Raw genomic sequence first — 16761 nt, 5'->3', positions numbered from 1 at the left:
CAAGTTGCTGGCTGGTGGATCCCTAGCTTACAGATTGTCGTTGTTCAGTTACTTTACTTGAACATAATCTTTACATGAATAGAATTTCTTGTGTGCTGTAGAGTAACCTTTTATATTATTAGTATCTGCAATAATTTTTTCCCTTGGAAAGTGATTCATTTCTTCTTGCAGATAGGGAAGACATGAAGCATTATTCTGCAGTCACACAAGAAGCCCTATTCATTCACAATTTATATTGTGAAACCAACCCTGTATCCTTAGGGTTGGAGTTGGTTTCGTGGCAGCAGTCCTAATTACTGAATCTATCTCCAGCATATCTGAACTGGGGGCTGTTTAGAAGCACAACTGGAATGAAATGGGAGGTCGAAAAGATGGAAATATGGATGTTTCTTAATGCACTCAGTCTTTCCATTGTTGCTGTTCATAAATAGTAGATTTGAGTCACCAGCCCAAAGTCTCAACAAAAGCCCATTCAAGCTCAATTTGAGACCAGATTCCCAGATCTGGTAACAGGAAGATTTTGTCTTAACTGGGTTTATATGCTGGATCATGTTTGGTGGTTCAGTGTCAAATAAAGCTGTGAGCTGAGTGCTGCTAATCCTGGTCAAGTAAAGCCAGTGGAGGAGTGAGAAATGCAGTTTGTACTCTGTGTATGTGTGTGTGTGTGTGTGCGCGCACTTGTGCCGCCTGGGAAGTTACTGGTCTTGGCTGTGTGTAGCTGGAGACAAGTGCTTCAGTGCCTTGAGATACCTTAGCATGTTTCTGCAGGCAGTGAAAATAAGGCAAGTGATATTCACTGAGAAGGCATTAAACTGGCTGGAAAGAGGCTATTAGGTTTTTAATATTCATTCTCTGTTTACTTCTTTCCCAGCCGCAACAGTAAAAGGGCTGAAGGCATCTGAGCACGGAGGAGGAGGTCGTGTTGTGACAGCCGTGACATGTCTGTGTCTTGATTGTGTTGGCTCCTGGATGTGGTGGTACCAGAGAAACACAGCCTGGTTGGGAAGAGGTTAGAGAATGCAGCAAACATGGCTGTACAGCATCATTCTTCTAAGGGGCTGACTGCTTGAGCATGGCTGAGCAGTGGCTTAGGGCTTAAGCACGTAGAATTATTTGGAAAGTGGAGCTGATAGGAGGAGCTGCTTCATGTGTTGTTGAGCATATCTGGAAAAGCAAAACTGAACTGAAGAAGCAGCGGTTTAGGCTGAGAATCTGAGACTTCATTTTGACAAATCCTTGTGGAGTAATCTTAATGACATGAAAAGCTTCAGTGTTTGAAGATAGCTTAAAGGGTGGGAGAAACTTAATCCCAATGGAAGGAGTGCATATAAAAGGGGGAAGCAACCCCTTGGAGTGATAGAGGAGTCAGAGAGATTTAACGTGTTATTTCTATGATTAGGGAATAGCTTTGTCAAGATGCAATTGTTTCCCAAATTATGTACATCTCAGACAGTCTTCCTTGGTGGTAAAACTTATTCATTAGAAAAGTAGGGAAGAGAGGACTGGAGCAATTGTGAAGAGCAGTCTTCTGCTGTGACTCGTGGAGGAGGGAGGAAGGAGCTCTGAACAAGTCTCATGCTTTTTTGGAAACAATATTGACTTTTCTAATCTCCTCTTCTGATGGCCTCTATTTTCTCTAAACATCATGGAACTTTTCTTTCAGGAGATGCTGGGAAGTTTGTTGATGGAGAGTCAAAAAAGAGCAAGCAGCAAATAGACTTTTACCTCTGAAAGTGTTAGAAGGCTCTTGGAGTGCAGAGATGATTAGACTTCTTGGAGTCATGGAAGCATGGGTTTTCCTGCCTGAACAAAGCCTGCTAAGTCTTATAAGATGAGCACGTTGGTGAGCCATTTTTTAAACTGTGGCTCTGATTCAGCGAAGCATTAAACGCACCTGATTGTGGAGCCTGAGAGTCAGTGACTGGAGGGTGTGGAGTCTTATTACCTAGGCTTCTGCTCCACGTATAAGGACCCCAGGGTTTAAAAATGGTTCTGTTTACGCCCTTTATCCTCTGACTCAGTGCTGTGGCTGGGGCACACCCCATACCTCTGATCATCCCTTTGGAAGGCTCTCCTGTGCCTGTGGGGCTTTGGGGCAATGCCAGTGGGTGCAGGGAGGAGCAGTATGGGGCAGGCACAGAAGCGCGCTGTGAAGCTGGCCCTGGTACAACAGACAGATTGGCCTGTGGTGCTTGATAGGCAGGTGGCAGCCTGTTACAGACACCAGCCTGGTAGTTGGAGCAGTTGCTACTTCATCTTGCATGCAGTCATTGCAATGTTTTATGTAATCCACGGAACAAATCAGAAAGGCTTCTGCGTGCAATTCTACTTAATTGTAATGAGCAGATTTGATGTGTTGATGAATCCCATCAAATAATCTTGAAATCAGTTCTTTTCAACTTCAAATGAAGGATTTATAATATTTAAAATGTCAATGTTCAGCAGGATGGGTGTTTGGTTTTTTTTGTACAATTTAACCGTTATGATAGGAAATGCAACCATAAATGCTTACTCTGAGTGTAAAATTCTCAATTCTGATTTTCACAGACAAGACCTCTACACAAATGCTATTTTCTGCTCTTGGTGTCTACACCAGCAGACTTATTTAAAAAGTCTGTTACGCTATTTATGGGTTATAGGAGAATAAAAAAAGCAGTTCTGCCTTAAAATGTTTGCCATAGTCCCAGAGACCTTGGTGAAAGGCTAATGGAAGTAGCCTTTATGAAAGGCCAAACATTTTTAGAGGCATTCATCTGCTTTGCTTCAGGCTGTTTGCAGTGCTTCATAATCCAGAGAATTTGGAAATCCTGAAAGTGCTTTTCTCAACCGCTGTTTTCCTTGTGTTAGAGGGTCTTGGGAAATGAAAGCCAGAAATTTGCAACATGATCACAGTGTTGTGTACCGTTAGAATTAAAGGTAATGTTTTGCTCAGAATAGGAAAGAGGGGGGGAAATAAGCAAGTCTGGAAAAAAGAAATCAATGAGTGGTTAAAATAGAGCTGTTAAAATGGCAACACAGCAACACACAGCCCGTGTATAAATATAGGCTAGCTCCTTAGCAGTGTTCTTATATGGTAGATCTGAGTGAAGGAAAAATATCAGCCTGTTCTCACTCCATACAAGCCTGAATGCTGGTTGGTAAGGTCTGATGCCATTTGTTTGGTGTCAGAAAAGGCTGTATCTTACATGTCAGTTGTAATGACTCTTGTTTCTCTTTCTCTTGCAGGGACCTTCCTTAACAATGTGAGAAGGGACTCACACAAGCATACTGTGGATTTTTTATCTGTACATACCACTTGATTATTGTCTGTCTTCTACTGATCAACCTGAAAAGAAAGATCAAACAAAAATTGTTGTCAGCTTTGCCCTAAAGCTGCCTGAAATTTATGACTCCTTTTGGAGAAACTACCTGGGCTGTTAGAAATGGAGCAGCTCAGTCTGTGTCTCTGATCAGCAGAGCTCTCTGCGTGGAGTACAGAAATCAAGTTGCCTTAAGTCAAACCATATGCAGGTTGCACTAATTGTTGTAACTACTGCTGATACCACTCCAGACTTCACTAGGACTTTCCAAGACAGTTGTTTCTCACGTGGCTTGAATGTTTTCAACTGATGTTTGAGTATTTCTATTCAATCTGGTGTGGCTGTGCAAAGTCAAAGGGGTTTATTTTTGCCTGCTAAATTAATGGTGAATTTTGAAGCCTCACTTCCAAGTGGGATCTGTGCTATGGCAGCAACCTACAGACTTATGGTCACAACTGTGAACTGCTACAGCAGCGTGGTGATAGAACAGCACTTTCAGCACACAGTGCATTACTGCACGGGGACCTGCCAGGTGTTTAAGCAAGGAGTTGCGTGTATAGTTGCCCACCACAGTGTGTGTGCAGAACTCGGTGTCCAAGATGCCAACCTAGACCACAAAATTCCGGTTTCTGAAAATGGCCTTGCCTTACATGGGAATGAGGACTATCAGCAAATACTCCTGAATAATCCCAGAATCAAAAAGGGCTCTTCGGTGCAAGCTTCTGGCAGTTTAAAAGACATTACTGGTGAGGCAATAAATCTTGCCAGTGGTAAAATAAAGGAATTCTCCTTTGAGAAGCTCAAAAACTCTTCCAATCATGTGGCCTACAGAAAGGGGAGGAAAGTTCGTTCAGAATCATTCAGCAGACGATCATTTGATTTTGACATGATTTATGGGCACTTCAGCAACGATGAGAACTCTCCTCCGTGTGGCTTTTTGCAGAGTCCCTCGCCTGTGGAGAAATGGCAGGAGAGCAATGATGCTCCAGAAGTCAGTATGAATCCCATGGTTCCCTTCTCACCTCATTCCTTCTCTGACGAAAACTTCATTACCCAGATTTTGGAGAAGCACAAGCTGGATGGTTCTTCTGGTGGAGATATTAAAGTGTGCTTAGACATCTTGCTCAAGTGCTCAGAGGATCTGAAGAAGTGCACTGACATAATAAAGCACTGCATCAAAAAGAAATCCGCAGACAGTGTTAGTGGAGGGAATAGCAGCGATCCTCTGGCTAGTTCAGAAATGATATACGTGAATCTGATGAGAAGATTTTCTTCATACCTGAAAAAGCTACCCTTTGAGTTCAAGCCACCTGGGCACAAGGAGGCAGGTGATCTTGGAGAATTAGTGAACTGTTTTCATGGCTTGCAGCAAACTCCCTTTTCGCCAATATTTGGAGATGAGCAGCCACCTAGGTATGAAGATATTATTCAGCTTCCATCCTCAAATGCAGTTCCTGTCAGACCACCAGGTGACCAGTGTGAGGTGACAAGCGCCTCTCAGTCCATCCAAACAAGCACTGTGAGCTTTACCTCAAACTCCCTTTGCAGCACCTCACAGGAGAACACTGTGAGAGCTGTGAAAGATGCTTGTGTTCTACCTCAGTTATCAGCCACAAGCCCTCCTGACTGCACACCTTCCACTGAGGTTTTGTACATCGAGGAAGAGTCAGATGGGGAAAGAGTGCTGGAGAAAACAACGAGGGCAAAGGAGAAGGAGGACTGGGAGAGTTTAAAGCATAGCTACCAGCTATCTGGTTCTTCAGATGCGATTGCTGATGGTAAAGCAGAACCTGCCAGGGTAGGAGGTGAACTTTCTCACGGTTCTGAGAAAAGTAATCTTTTAAAACCAGTTTCAGATTCTGTATTGTGTGGTTCTCAAGCTGGCATCTCCAAAGGAGAACAGACGTGCAAGATAGACAAGGATGAAATAGATAAACTGCTGCTGGACTTGGAGCACTTCTCACAGAAAATGGAGAGTACTTTTAGGGAGCCCCCTCCAAAGGAGAGCGAACCTGCCTGTCTGCAGGTGCTTGGCTGGCAGGGTAGGCCGGTACTACCTGCGGCTCTTGAACCCAAAAGTAAACCCAGTGACCCCACTTCCCCTTTGTCAAAAATCATGGAAACCAATGGTCATAAAATGGAAGAAGATGACAGAGCCCTTTTACTGCGTATCTTAGAAAGCATCGAGGACTTTGCCCAGGAACTAGTGGAATTCCAGACAGGCAAAGGAAGCTTGTCCAAGGAGAAGGAAGTGATGCAAATTCTTCAGGAAACATTATCAACTCCTTCACAGTCCCTCCTTGCAGGGCAAAAAAGCCATGCTGGGGCTGCCTCCAGAGACTCTGTTCCAGCTTTGATTCAGCAGGCACCAGAAGTAATTAAGGTAAGAGGATGAAGCCTTTGAGTGGATAATAAAACAAATGTGGAAAAAGATGTGGAAAAACTGTTACGAGTAGTAAGCAATTCTTTCGATGCTGCAGTGTGGAATAATGTGCTCAACCTGGCAGTAGTATTGATGCAGAAACGAAAAAGGAAACAAAAAACCTGAGCAAACAAAATAGGCTCTGACGTGCAGTTTCACCTTTCACCTTGTCGTTTTCCTGATGGTGCTCCTGTAGCCTCCTGTTTGCTTGCACTTAAGTGGGTCCTATATAACAGAAGGGCTGAGGCAGTGTTTCAGCTTATTGCTTTATTCCTGGGAGCAGGCACTGGATTGGCTCTCACCAGTTCAGTGAGAACTGGAGGCTCCACCTTGCCCTTTCCCTTCTCAGAGTAACAGCTTCCTTTGTACTGCTTATCGGTGGATCCTGAAGAAAGATCCTCTGTGGTACAACAATGAAACCTAAGAAGATTTATTTATTTATTTCCCTTCCTGTGTCCTCAGTGCACAGAGTGGTTACAGTATCCACACTGTGCGTTTCTCAAACAAGAAGCAGGATTTCTTGAGAAGGGTCTGTTGGAAGCCTGCTTTAGAGGGAAGCTGAAGCTCTCTGTCCAGTTCCTGATACTTTCCATTTGAAAACGAGTGCCACACTTCCATAACAATGCAGTAACAAGGTCCCACAAGGTGCAGAGAACAGCTTCGCTTCCCCAAATCCATTTTCCATTTATGTACTTGAGAAGGCGTCCAGGTTATCAGTGAACTCTCAGAGCTCTTTCCAGCAGGAGCATGGTTTGCATGTCTTTAGGATGTTTGATTTCCTGAAAACACAGGTATTTGGTGCAGTTCTGAAAGGGCTGGGATGGAAAGAATTTTATCTCCCTACATGACATGATTTTTTTTCTTAGTTTTAAGACTAGATGCTCTCCAAGCATTTCTAATTCATCTCTGTGCATCTTTGCTTATGGAAAATAGCAAATATGACCTTGTTGGATATCTCCAGCAAGCCAAAAGAGCTTCTTCCTCAAAGTGTTAAATTAAGCAGCTTTAAAGGTTCTGAAGCAATCTTTTAATAACTATTCTTGCCTTATATATTTACAAGATTTTTTTTTTAACTTGTGAACTTGAAACAAAAATTATCGTGACATCTGCACTTTGTGGCTGCTTTTGTACAATACCTGAGAACTTGGATACTTTTAGACTGTCGAACAGCTTTTTTCAGTTGGTTCCCTACTGGTTTGTTTCCCTCATTATCCCTGTGGTTTGTGTGTTAGTTTGCTCTTAGCCTGCCTTCACAGACATAGAGTGTGTACCAGTGTTACCGGAGCTCCTCTCGCTTACTACAGCTCAGCTTTGTGCACGTGGCTAGCACCAAAACTCACAGAAGAAAAGAAATATCTTGGGAAAGCAGAGGAGACCTGGAGGGGCCTGTGCTGCACAGTGCAGCTGGTGACTTTCAGGGTGGGTTAGCCCTTAGCTGAGTGGACAGAAGTCACCTGAACTGCTGGTTAAACCAGCTATGGCCTTCTCTGTGGTTTGGTGGGGTTTATAGAGAATGTTTTGTGCTCATCACCTCACCTGTAGGTGTAGCATGTAGGGTATAACATGTTGGTTAACTCTGAATCTGGCTGGAGAATTTCTGTGAATTTCTGAAGTGTCTGTTGTATTTTCTTAGGGCTAGTAAATGATAATCAAGTAATTGTACAGCGCACATGCAAAAGCGAACAAACAAAAACCTACCAGATCTAACATTGGTGAAAATGCAGTGCGATTTTCATTTCTGATGCTTGTGGCAGTTCCAGTCCCTTGAGCAATGTGGAAGGAAAGGTGAAGCCCCTTCAGGCCAGGCCGCCTGCTGGCTCAATCTGGTCTATCTGCATTGAAATCTGTGCTAACTTGCATCAGCGACAGATTTTTCCCTTTGTCGTAAGAGCCGGTTATGATCATCCATGCAGAACAATAGAATTACTTGCCTCCTCAATTTCAAAACCAAAATATTTATAAATTAGGAAATGAATACTCAAGAAGTCCATCAATTTTTCAGAGCACATAATGAGCAAATCATGCTTCTTATAGGCAGTCCAGGAAGCCTTGCATGCTTCCAGGCTGTTTGACATTTCCCAATCTGAGATCCGGTTTTCCGCTGCTTATCTCTGGACTAAGTATTTAGTTTAAAATTTCCTGTTCTGTGTGTCTGCTGTAAGCTGATCTTTCTTATAAAATGTTTTTTGAAATACATGGTTCAGTGAAAATAATTCAGCTGACTAGCAAGAAGCTAGCAAAAAGTACCCCAAATGTTTGCTAGTCTGAGAAGGACCAGCAGCAAACCAAATAGCTGTATTCTTTGTAGGCAGGAGGGCAGTAAGGAGCACAGCTTGGTTGGACTGACAGTTGTGAGGTAAAACTAGAAACAGGGAGTAGGGGAGAAGTAGAAAGTGGGCTGTAGAAATTATCTGATCTACAGATGTGATGACTGATAGATATTTTTTAGGGGGGAGGGAGGGTAAAGTAAAGGGTTCTGCCTTTTGTTTGAAATGTCTCCTGCAGAGTTCTTGGAAAAGTCAGGGGTGGGTGTTTTTGACCTTAGCTTCTCTGTGCCCTTGCCCTGCAACCTGTGCAGGATGGATGATTTGATGAAGCATTTAAATTTGGTTAATGAATGCTTGCAAAGCGCATAGTACTGGAGTGTAAGTATGCAATAAAGCCTTTAAGAACCTTACGTGCTCATTCTGCCTTCAGGATCAAGTTTGAAAGTGCAGGGCTCTGCTCCAAGCCCTGCTTATGCATTCTGTTTTAAGAGCTGCTGGGTGAAGTTTGTGAATAGTCTTGAGAGCAGAAACCAGGACAGGAGTTTGATGCCAGCAGAGGCTGCCTCTTCACATCCTGCCTCCACCGAGCACCTCGTATCGAAAGCCTGCTTGTGGTGCAGTGAGCTAGAAAGTGTGGTCCTGCCTTCTGTTTCTCTTCCTCATTTCTCCACTTCCCTATTGCATGGCTTTGAACTTTCTTTTTACTTGCCCCGATGCTTATGTACAAACTTAATATTTTAAGCTTGTTTTCTGCTAAATGAGTAATTAGAAATTAGCTATGTTGAAGTGCAGTGGGTGGTACAGCTGCCTTTGGTCAAGGAGAGATGGACCTTGAAGCAGAAAGCTCAGAGCTTACAGGGCTTTTACATTAAATAATCACATTGTCTCAAAATGCATTTGTAATATAATGGAAAACTTCCTGGAATCAGATTTCCTCTACATATGTTACGAATTGTTTGGATCAGATGTTGTGACATCACTCAATTAAGTTATCTGCACTCTTTTCAAACATCAATTATTCATGCTTTCTAATCCCAAACGGTAAGAAAGGAGATTTTGATTGTTTGATAATAGTAATTGAAATAAAGGAAAATAATAAATGAATCTTAAAGTATCTTGGAATCAGAAATGACAAGAAAATTAGGTGAAACTAAGGAATTTAAAGAGCCAGTATTAACCACTTAAGGAGACGTGCCTGGCAGGTGGGCTAATTTTGTACTCACAGCAGATACAGATTCTTCTTGCATTAGGTTGGTTTGTCTTAAAACAGACATCTGAAGGTATTGGTGCAAAACTGATACACGTTGAATTTTTCAGCCTCGTTGACTCTAAAACCAATAAGAAGTGATGCTATTGCTGGAGAAGCTTGATCTGTTTTGAAGGCATTTGGAGCTGGTGCCCTTTTCAGCTATATAGAATGCACTGGCTTTTTGCAGCCAAACTTGTGCTACAGCTAAATCCTGTGGTGATTGAATCGTCTGAATGTTTTAGAACCAAGCCTCTAGCTTTAGGCACAGGTGGGATTCTGTCCGTGTTCTGATGGCTGATGAAGGCAATATGTATTTCTTTAGATACATCTTTCACCTTTGTGCTTTACATTGGGTCACTCAAAGCAGAGGGCTTTCCAAATTTGCCTGCATTTTGTTCAGTTGATAGGTACCCTGTTGATATACTTTCCTACTGCAGACTTGTGAATCCATCCTTTTGCTTCCAGTCTCTCAGAGTGCTGTGTATTTCTGTCTTTATTCATACCCTCCTTTTGTGCTTTGAGGATAAGAGATACCATAATAGGAACCTGCTATTTTGCAAAAATCTGGAATTCAGATTCTTCAAGCTTCAGCTCCAGTTTGCTTTTCTTTTTTCGTGCTATCAGGATGGTGGTGTAACTGTTTGGAATCTTGAAGTGGTTGATATGTGAATGGGAAATCTTTATTTCAAGAAATAGTGAGTGGTTGCTGGGTTAGTGTGTCTCTTCCGTTCATATGTCTTTTAAAGCACAGTGTAGCTGGTCTGGATGCAGCTGTAGAGATAAGAGGTTCCTTGGGGCTACATTTCCTCTGCGATGTGTAAGCAGGGTGAGAGGTCAGTGGAAGGTGAAGCAAGTGCACTTGCCACAGATGACTGGGCATAAATCTTCTGACGTGCTGCTATGTGAGATGTGCAGAGCTCCACGTACAGTGAAGCCTCTTGTGCTCTTTGGGCATTGCTTTAATGTTTAGAAAAAATTGTTAGAGCAAGAAAATATTTGTTCCCATACTTCTGCATACAGATGCGTGTGCTTTTTACTTAACTGCAATCCCATTTAGAACTTTCCTGCCTTCCGTTTTCTTTTTTAGGACTCTTCTCATTCCTTTCCTTGTCCTGCCCCTCTGTTAGGCCGCACTTTCATTGGCGAGGCACGTGGCAAACTCAGCTGATGGCGCTGTGGTAACCGTGTGATGGTCTGCAGCTGTGTCTGTGAATACGCACCTGCACTTTAGAGCTGCAGAGCGCTCCCAGGTTGCACAATTCACATACAGCTTCAGTGACCTAACGGGACCTACATGATGCTCCGTGTGATCCGTTCTTGTTCAAATATTCTTTCATAAGAGCTGAATTCCACAGCCTAGACTTTTACCTTGTTCTGTTGAATGAGGAACAAGAGGAGAAAAAAAAAACATCTTGGGATTTTTGCTACGCAGTTATGAAAACGTTAAAAAAACATTAAAAGAAAGCACATTTGTGTGCTTGCTGAAGGTATTTCAGAGAGGGGGAAAAAAAAAAAAGGGTCTTCATTAAATATCACAGGTTTGTTCTTATACAGCTAGGATAATGAGAGCTTCCTTTTGGACAGGTTGCTTCTGTGTCTGTCTGTCGACCAGCCACAGCCTTTTAGGGGATGCTGTTTATGAATTAACCTTGGGCCTTGTGCAGAAGGTGCAGAACATCAGAGCCATGCATGGTCCATTAAAGGCTTTCTGTTAATGAGGCTCAGGGACACCTTTCTGTGTCAGAGATGGTGTTTTATTAAAAGCAGCCTGGTTGGGTAGAAATTAGATGATGATCTCCATTATTTTGCCCAGAAAGCAAACTGGCAAGTAGCTAGAACTTTTCAAGTCAAAGGTGAGGAGCAGGTTATGGGGCTGCATGTTTGTCCATCGTGTGCAGGAGGAACATTTGTACTGCCTTTGCTCAGCGTTGTTGCGGTAGGAGAGGAGAACACACTTTGAATAAGCTTGCTTAGAGGTCTATAGAAAAAGAGCAGACCATCTACTGAGAATTGCTTTGCATCTGGCCTGGGGAGCAGCGTCTTCCTTGTGAGAGCTGTGGAAAAGTGAATGAAAAGCATGGCATGTTTTGGTGTCTTCATAGAACAATTTTCATAGAATCGTAGAGTATCTCGAGTTGGAAGGGAGCTACAAGGGTCACAGAGTCCAACTCCTGACTCTGCAATTGTATTCAAATGTCTGAGCTCATTATCCAGGATCATCCCTGTGTGCCTGTTTGGCGTTCAAGAAAGCAGATGATTCGCTTTTTCCAAGCAAGAAGGAAAAATTGATGTTTCCTGAAAATTACAGCCTTTGATTTAGTGTGGAACTGACACTGGTGTCCTGCCTCATCACCTCAAACCACTGATGCTGTGTGCGTGGGTTTTGGCTGAGAGCGTGTGGTTCAACTCTAGCTGGGTCTGACTGATGGCAGTTTGCACCTCGGGTTTCAGCACAGAGGCACATCAAGTGCAAACTATTGGGGAAGATGGTATATTTAGCCACTTCTGCAGCTGGTCTAATTTTAGCACTCTGGTAGTGGTGGTGGGTGCTTCCTTTCCCATATTGCCCCTGGCCTATTACAAGCCAAGGACAGATTGTCTGTCATGTAGCCAGCAGGGAAATAGATTCTGTTTTAGATCATGTTTCTCAATTAAAGTATTACAAGGCAGAAGATCCTGGTGGTACTGAAAGATACTTTGTATATCAGTTAAAAAAGGAAGGCCTGGCTTCAAGAATGAGACCCAATCTTTAGATGCCCTCCTTGTGAAGAGAGAGAAGACTTGGTATGCTTCTACACGAAGCCATTTGCCATTTTTTGCCAGTAAAAATCAAAGCCAAGAAAACAACCTACTGGTTTTGACGTGGTTGGCGTGGTCTCCTACCGAGTCCTTGTGCCTCTTCTGGAGAGTGCAACATCTGCTTAGAGCTGACCAGGATGATGATCAAGGAGAGTTCTCTGCGGAGGGACCCAGACCTGGGAGGGGAGCTGGCCTTCCTTGCCAAGGGCTGTGACTTTGTTCTCCCATCTCGGTTCAAGAAGAGGCTGAAGTCATTCCAGCAGGCCCAGGTTTGACCGCTTGGAGTTTCTTTCACTTTTTCTGTTGCTTTGTATTTTCTTTTAATCGGATTAGAGAATCAAACTGTGTCCCCTCTAGGCGTGTCTATTTGCAGAAAGGTATTTGCAGCTAGATACCAGCAGGTTTAAAAATAAACCTTCCAGGCTTACAGCGTGGAGTTAAAAAGTCTTTGTAAACAAGGGGAAAAAATTAACAGGAAGGGCAGTGGTTTAATAGGGAGAAATAGTGGAAGTCTATTAAATCTTTTCTGCCTTTTTATTAATTAAGGAAAGCCCTATTTGTGTGATTGCTCTGAAGGTGTCTTGTTGCATGTGGAATGGCCACAGCTTTCTGCTGCATTGGAAGGGCTGCACTCTCTGCTACTCAGGTTTGTGTGCAGACCTGCCTGCTTGATTTTGGTGAAGAATTTATCATCCCAGAGTGCTTAATTGGGCTCTTTCCTAGTCTCTGTGGGCTGTGGCTGAAGGCAATATAGCCACAGAAATGAAAATTGCACTGAAGATATGTTGCTTGGTAAACCCCATCGTCTATACTCACGTTGTGGGACAGCCAGAAAAGATGGGAGCGATTTGTGCTGTGCCACCAGGTCGGCGTGTGGCCGCTCCACGTTCATGGTGAGGGATGCTGGAATCTGCCCATCGAGGGCTCCATCTCCATCAAAACGGTGACCCAGAAACAATGTTAAAACGTGGAAATTATCAGTGGTGCAGCTGTTTCCTAATAAACAGCTATTAAAACAGTTCCACAGTCTACTGTAGCATGAGGCTCATTTTTTCATGATTTCTGGTGACAGGTTAAAGCGCGTGTATAAGGTTAATCTCTGGAACATGTTTTTTTTGCTCCCTAGGGGAGAATTGTATGAAGTAATGATGTGTAGTAATGGTTTGGGCGGGGAGCGTGAGCAATTTAGAAGACTAATGAGAACCATGCAGTGCAGCTAAGAATGTTCCACTCTCCAGCATTGGCTTAGTTGTGTTTATCTGACCACCTAAGGATGTGATTAGGGTGTGGTTTTCAGGGAGAGATCAGATCTCCTAGTAGACCAACTGGAACAGTTGTGGTGAGCCTTTGGTAGGTGAGTCCTGTCTGGGCTGAGCGCAGTGAGGCTTAACTGGGGATGCAAGGCAGGTGCTGATGCAGTGGGCAGCTGCAGCTGGGAGGAGGCTTCCTCCTCTCTCAAGCGTTTGCTCCCTTTTGCATCCTTCTCATTGTGTCACCAGTTTCATTAAGTCTGTTTTCTGCCTTTCCAAGCAGGTTAAATCAGTTTGTAGAAGGGTCTGGCAAGCTTGCTAAGCAGCAACAACATCTGTTCAGGAGTGGAGGACAGAGATGGGAATTCTCCCTCTTGGCAGCAAGGAGATGTTAATTTTTGTGCCTTGCAGAGCTATACCTGGGTGCATGAGGTGACCTGAGAGTAACGGTAATTGGATTTGCCTAGCACAGGAAAAAGTGCTTGCAGGAAGAAAGGTGAAAAGGCAGCACTAGGGAGTGGAGATGAGTGACAGATGGCCACGTGTAGATGTTAGCAAGAGAGGCTGGGGAGCGAAATGCATTTTTTATTTTTACGATCAGAGAGCTTTCCATAGCAGTGATGGTAAGAAGAGACCTCTGGAGGCCTCTAATCCAGCATCTTGCATGTAGGAGGATAGAAGGACTATCACTGACACTAGATCACATCAGCACTGGCTTTTGATGAGTCTTGGAAGCTCCTCAGGCATGGGGATTCCGCCCACCCTTTCAGTGACCCTTTCTTGGCTGTTTTACTCTCACTTAACCTTTGGTTCCTACTGTCCGCCGCTCCCAATCTGCAACTTAAGGCTGTTACTTTTTGCACAATGTATCACTCCTATCACATCCTGGTGCATCATTTGCTTTTATCTGCAGTCAGGCCATGCTGCAGGCTCCTGTTCAGCCTGGTGCACTCCACGTCCTTCTCAGCAGGGCTGTTGTGCAGCCAGGGGATTCCCGTCTGGGGCTGGGGGTTACAGTGCCCAGCTGCAGGGCTTGGCACTTCTCCTGGAAGCAGCTGGAGGTTTGCTGAGGTCTCCTGTGCCGGAGGTTCTGCCTTTTTCCGTGCTGACCTTCCCCCTAGGTAAGTGTCATCTGCAGATTGAGACAGAGGAGAGCTGCAGAGGGGGTTACATCCCTGTTGTCCCTTTGAGTGCAGATGTTCTCTGGTGGCTTTGTATCTTCCATTTCAATAGACGCTTGGGTTCTGAGCTGAAGTGTATCAGCCACAGGAGGAGCAGTGCAATATCTGTAGGCACATTAGCAGCGGAGGCGTGAGATCTGTATTTTCAGAACTCAGCTGGATAAGGCCATTAGGAACTTGATCTGGGCTTAGAGCTGGCCTTGTGTCCCTTCCCACCTACGTTCTTTATGGTTCTGTGTTACACTGAGTTTGTTTTGCTTCAGTGGCACTCTGCTTCTGCTGGTGAGTTTACAGTTTGTAGTAGAAAAAAAAATCTGTCCAGAAATGCAGTTTATCATAGCTTCTACATCATGCTGGCAGTCATATGCATAAGAATCTTTGTTTTTTTTTCATCGCCTTTGAGATGGGAAAGAGGCAGCAGAAGGATATAATTATGGGAAAGGAGTTCAGGAAAAGAAGGGAAAGTCTTGGGCTGTTGATACAAATCAGCTCTGGAGAACTGATTATGTCTGAGGATGGCCGGTGTCCAGTTATCATCAGGCTTCAGCAAGACAGGAACAGTAAAAAGGAAAGGAGACATTAAGTCAGCATTGTGGACTGCAAGTAACCAGGCTGAGTCACTGTACCCTAGAAAAAGGATCAGAGAATCATATTTGGAAGAAAACACATAACTGGTAAATTCAAAGACCTTGGTGGGGATTAAAGGCCAGGAGAAAAGAACAGAAAATATTGCAGCACTTAATGAGATACTGCTTTCTCTCTGGAGTTGTCTGCTGCCTGAGAGACAGACTGCGATGGGAGAGCTTTTCTGCTTTGTTTGTGTAGCTACGGTGTGGCTGCTTTTCTGTCTGCTTTATTTATAGTGCAGATGTCACTGTTTTAGCCTGTCCATAAATAAATTGTATGATTGGCGAGAGATGATACAGTGGACAGACAGATTTTACTTACAAGTAACATAAACCACCCTATGAAACAGGACTAAAAACATTTTTTTGATGTTGCTTTCCTTTATTTAAAAAAAAAAAATAAAAATAGGCAATCAGCTCTTGGTAGCAAAGATTTATGTAGTGTTCACAGTTTACTTCCTTAGCAGTCATTCATGAGAACACTCTGCTCTTCTGGAGAAATGTTGCACTAATCAAACAGCATTTTGGGTTAACTTAGTGCTATAAGGAACTCTTTCCTACCAAGGACACGCCACAGAGCTCCCTCGTATCGCTTCCTTTATTTTTTCCATGAGCTGTTCACAGACATTTGTCATTGACTCCCTGCTGTGTCCATAGCAGTTGACATCTGGATATACCCATCCCAGAAGCATTTTCACACAGTGTTGGTTTTTTTAGCAGGAACAAAAAATCCAAAACCCAAGATTATTCTCAGAAGTATCCTTGAGAGCTAATTACTGCCTGTTGTCCTTGTTGTTGCAGACAGCTCATTCCTTATATGAGAAGAAGGCGATGAAGTTCAAAAATGTTCTCTCTATTCCTGCTGTAGAACCTTCCAGAAGGAAGCAATTAGTGAGCTCAGTGTCCACCTCATGTGCTGTGGACTGGGCCGGATTATTGATGAGCCTTTCTGGGAAGATCAGCTGCAAGCCTGTGTCTGTACAGGTTTCCTACTTTGAGGCTTAGGAGCATTCCCTCGATGTGTCCTATTGATCTATGGACCTATCTAGAACCTCTTGCATTGCTGTGTGGTTGTGCATCAGAAAATTCACATAGATCGTGGGGGCCTGGCTCCTGTCTAACATGAACTGGTGCCAAAGCTTGCTGACTGATTTGCTCTGCTCCCAGAAAGTGGGGTCAGAGCAAATGTGCTGTTACGGGATGTTCAGCTGGAGTCCTGCACTGTGTGCTGTGGGACATGCACTACACAAGAGGAAGAAAATGATGCAGTGCTGTTATGGCAGGATGCTCTGGGGATCTGCCTATGAAGAAGAAAATAGTATTTTATTATTCACTTGTACTGTAAGAGAATGAGGACATATTGTTAAAGTGAAGAGTCTTTTGAAAGAACACTGTTTCTTTGTTTGTGTTATGTGGACGTTTTTGTAAATTTGAGTGGTTCCTTTTATTTCGTGGAAGTCCTGGCAACTAGGGGTGCACGTCTGCATCGGAGAGATTAATGAGCAATCAACCTGTTTCTGAGAAGTGGGTCTTCAAGACAAACCCTGTTACGTCCTATTGTAGGAGTTGAGTGGCTGGAGATGGCACCCTGATGTCTGTTCCAGCTCTGCTGTGTATGAATACAGCATTGTTAGAGAGCAGCATGGCTTTTCCCTCTGCTGGAAGCTG

At 43.7% G+C, this 16761-nt stretch overlaps 1 protein-coding gene across 1 annotated transcript in view; it reads left to right on the top strand.

Annotated features, from left to right (window-relative positions):
• Positions 1 to 3681: 3681 nt before the first annotated feature.
• Positions 3682 to 16761, top strand: part of PPP2R3A (protein phosphatase 2 regulatory subunit B''alpha) — a gene marked incomplete at both ends in the record, with an annotated part of 37937 nt that continues 24857 nt past the window's right edge. The window contains one exon of the mRNA XM_079540014.1: positions 3682 to 5682. Coding sequence (XP_079396140.1) covers positions 3682 to 5682 — 2001 coding nt within the window. The remainder of the gene's footprint in view (positions 5683 to 16761) is intronic.

Source organism: Tetrao urogallus, assembly GCF_951394365.1.
Source record: "Tetrao urogallus genome assembly, chromosome: 9".
Classification (NCBI taxonomy): Eukaryota; Metazoa; Chordata; class Aves; order Galliformes; family Phasianidae; genus Tetrao; species Tetrao urogallus.
This window is presented reverse-complemented; position numbering and strand designations above follow the sequence as displayed.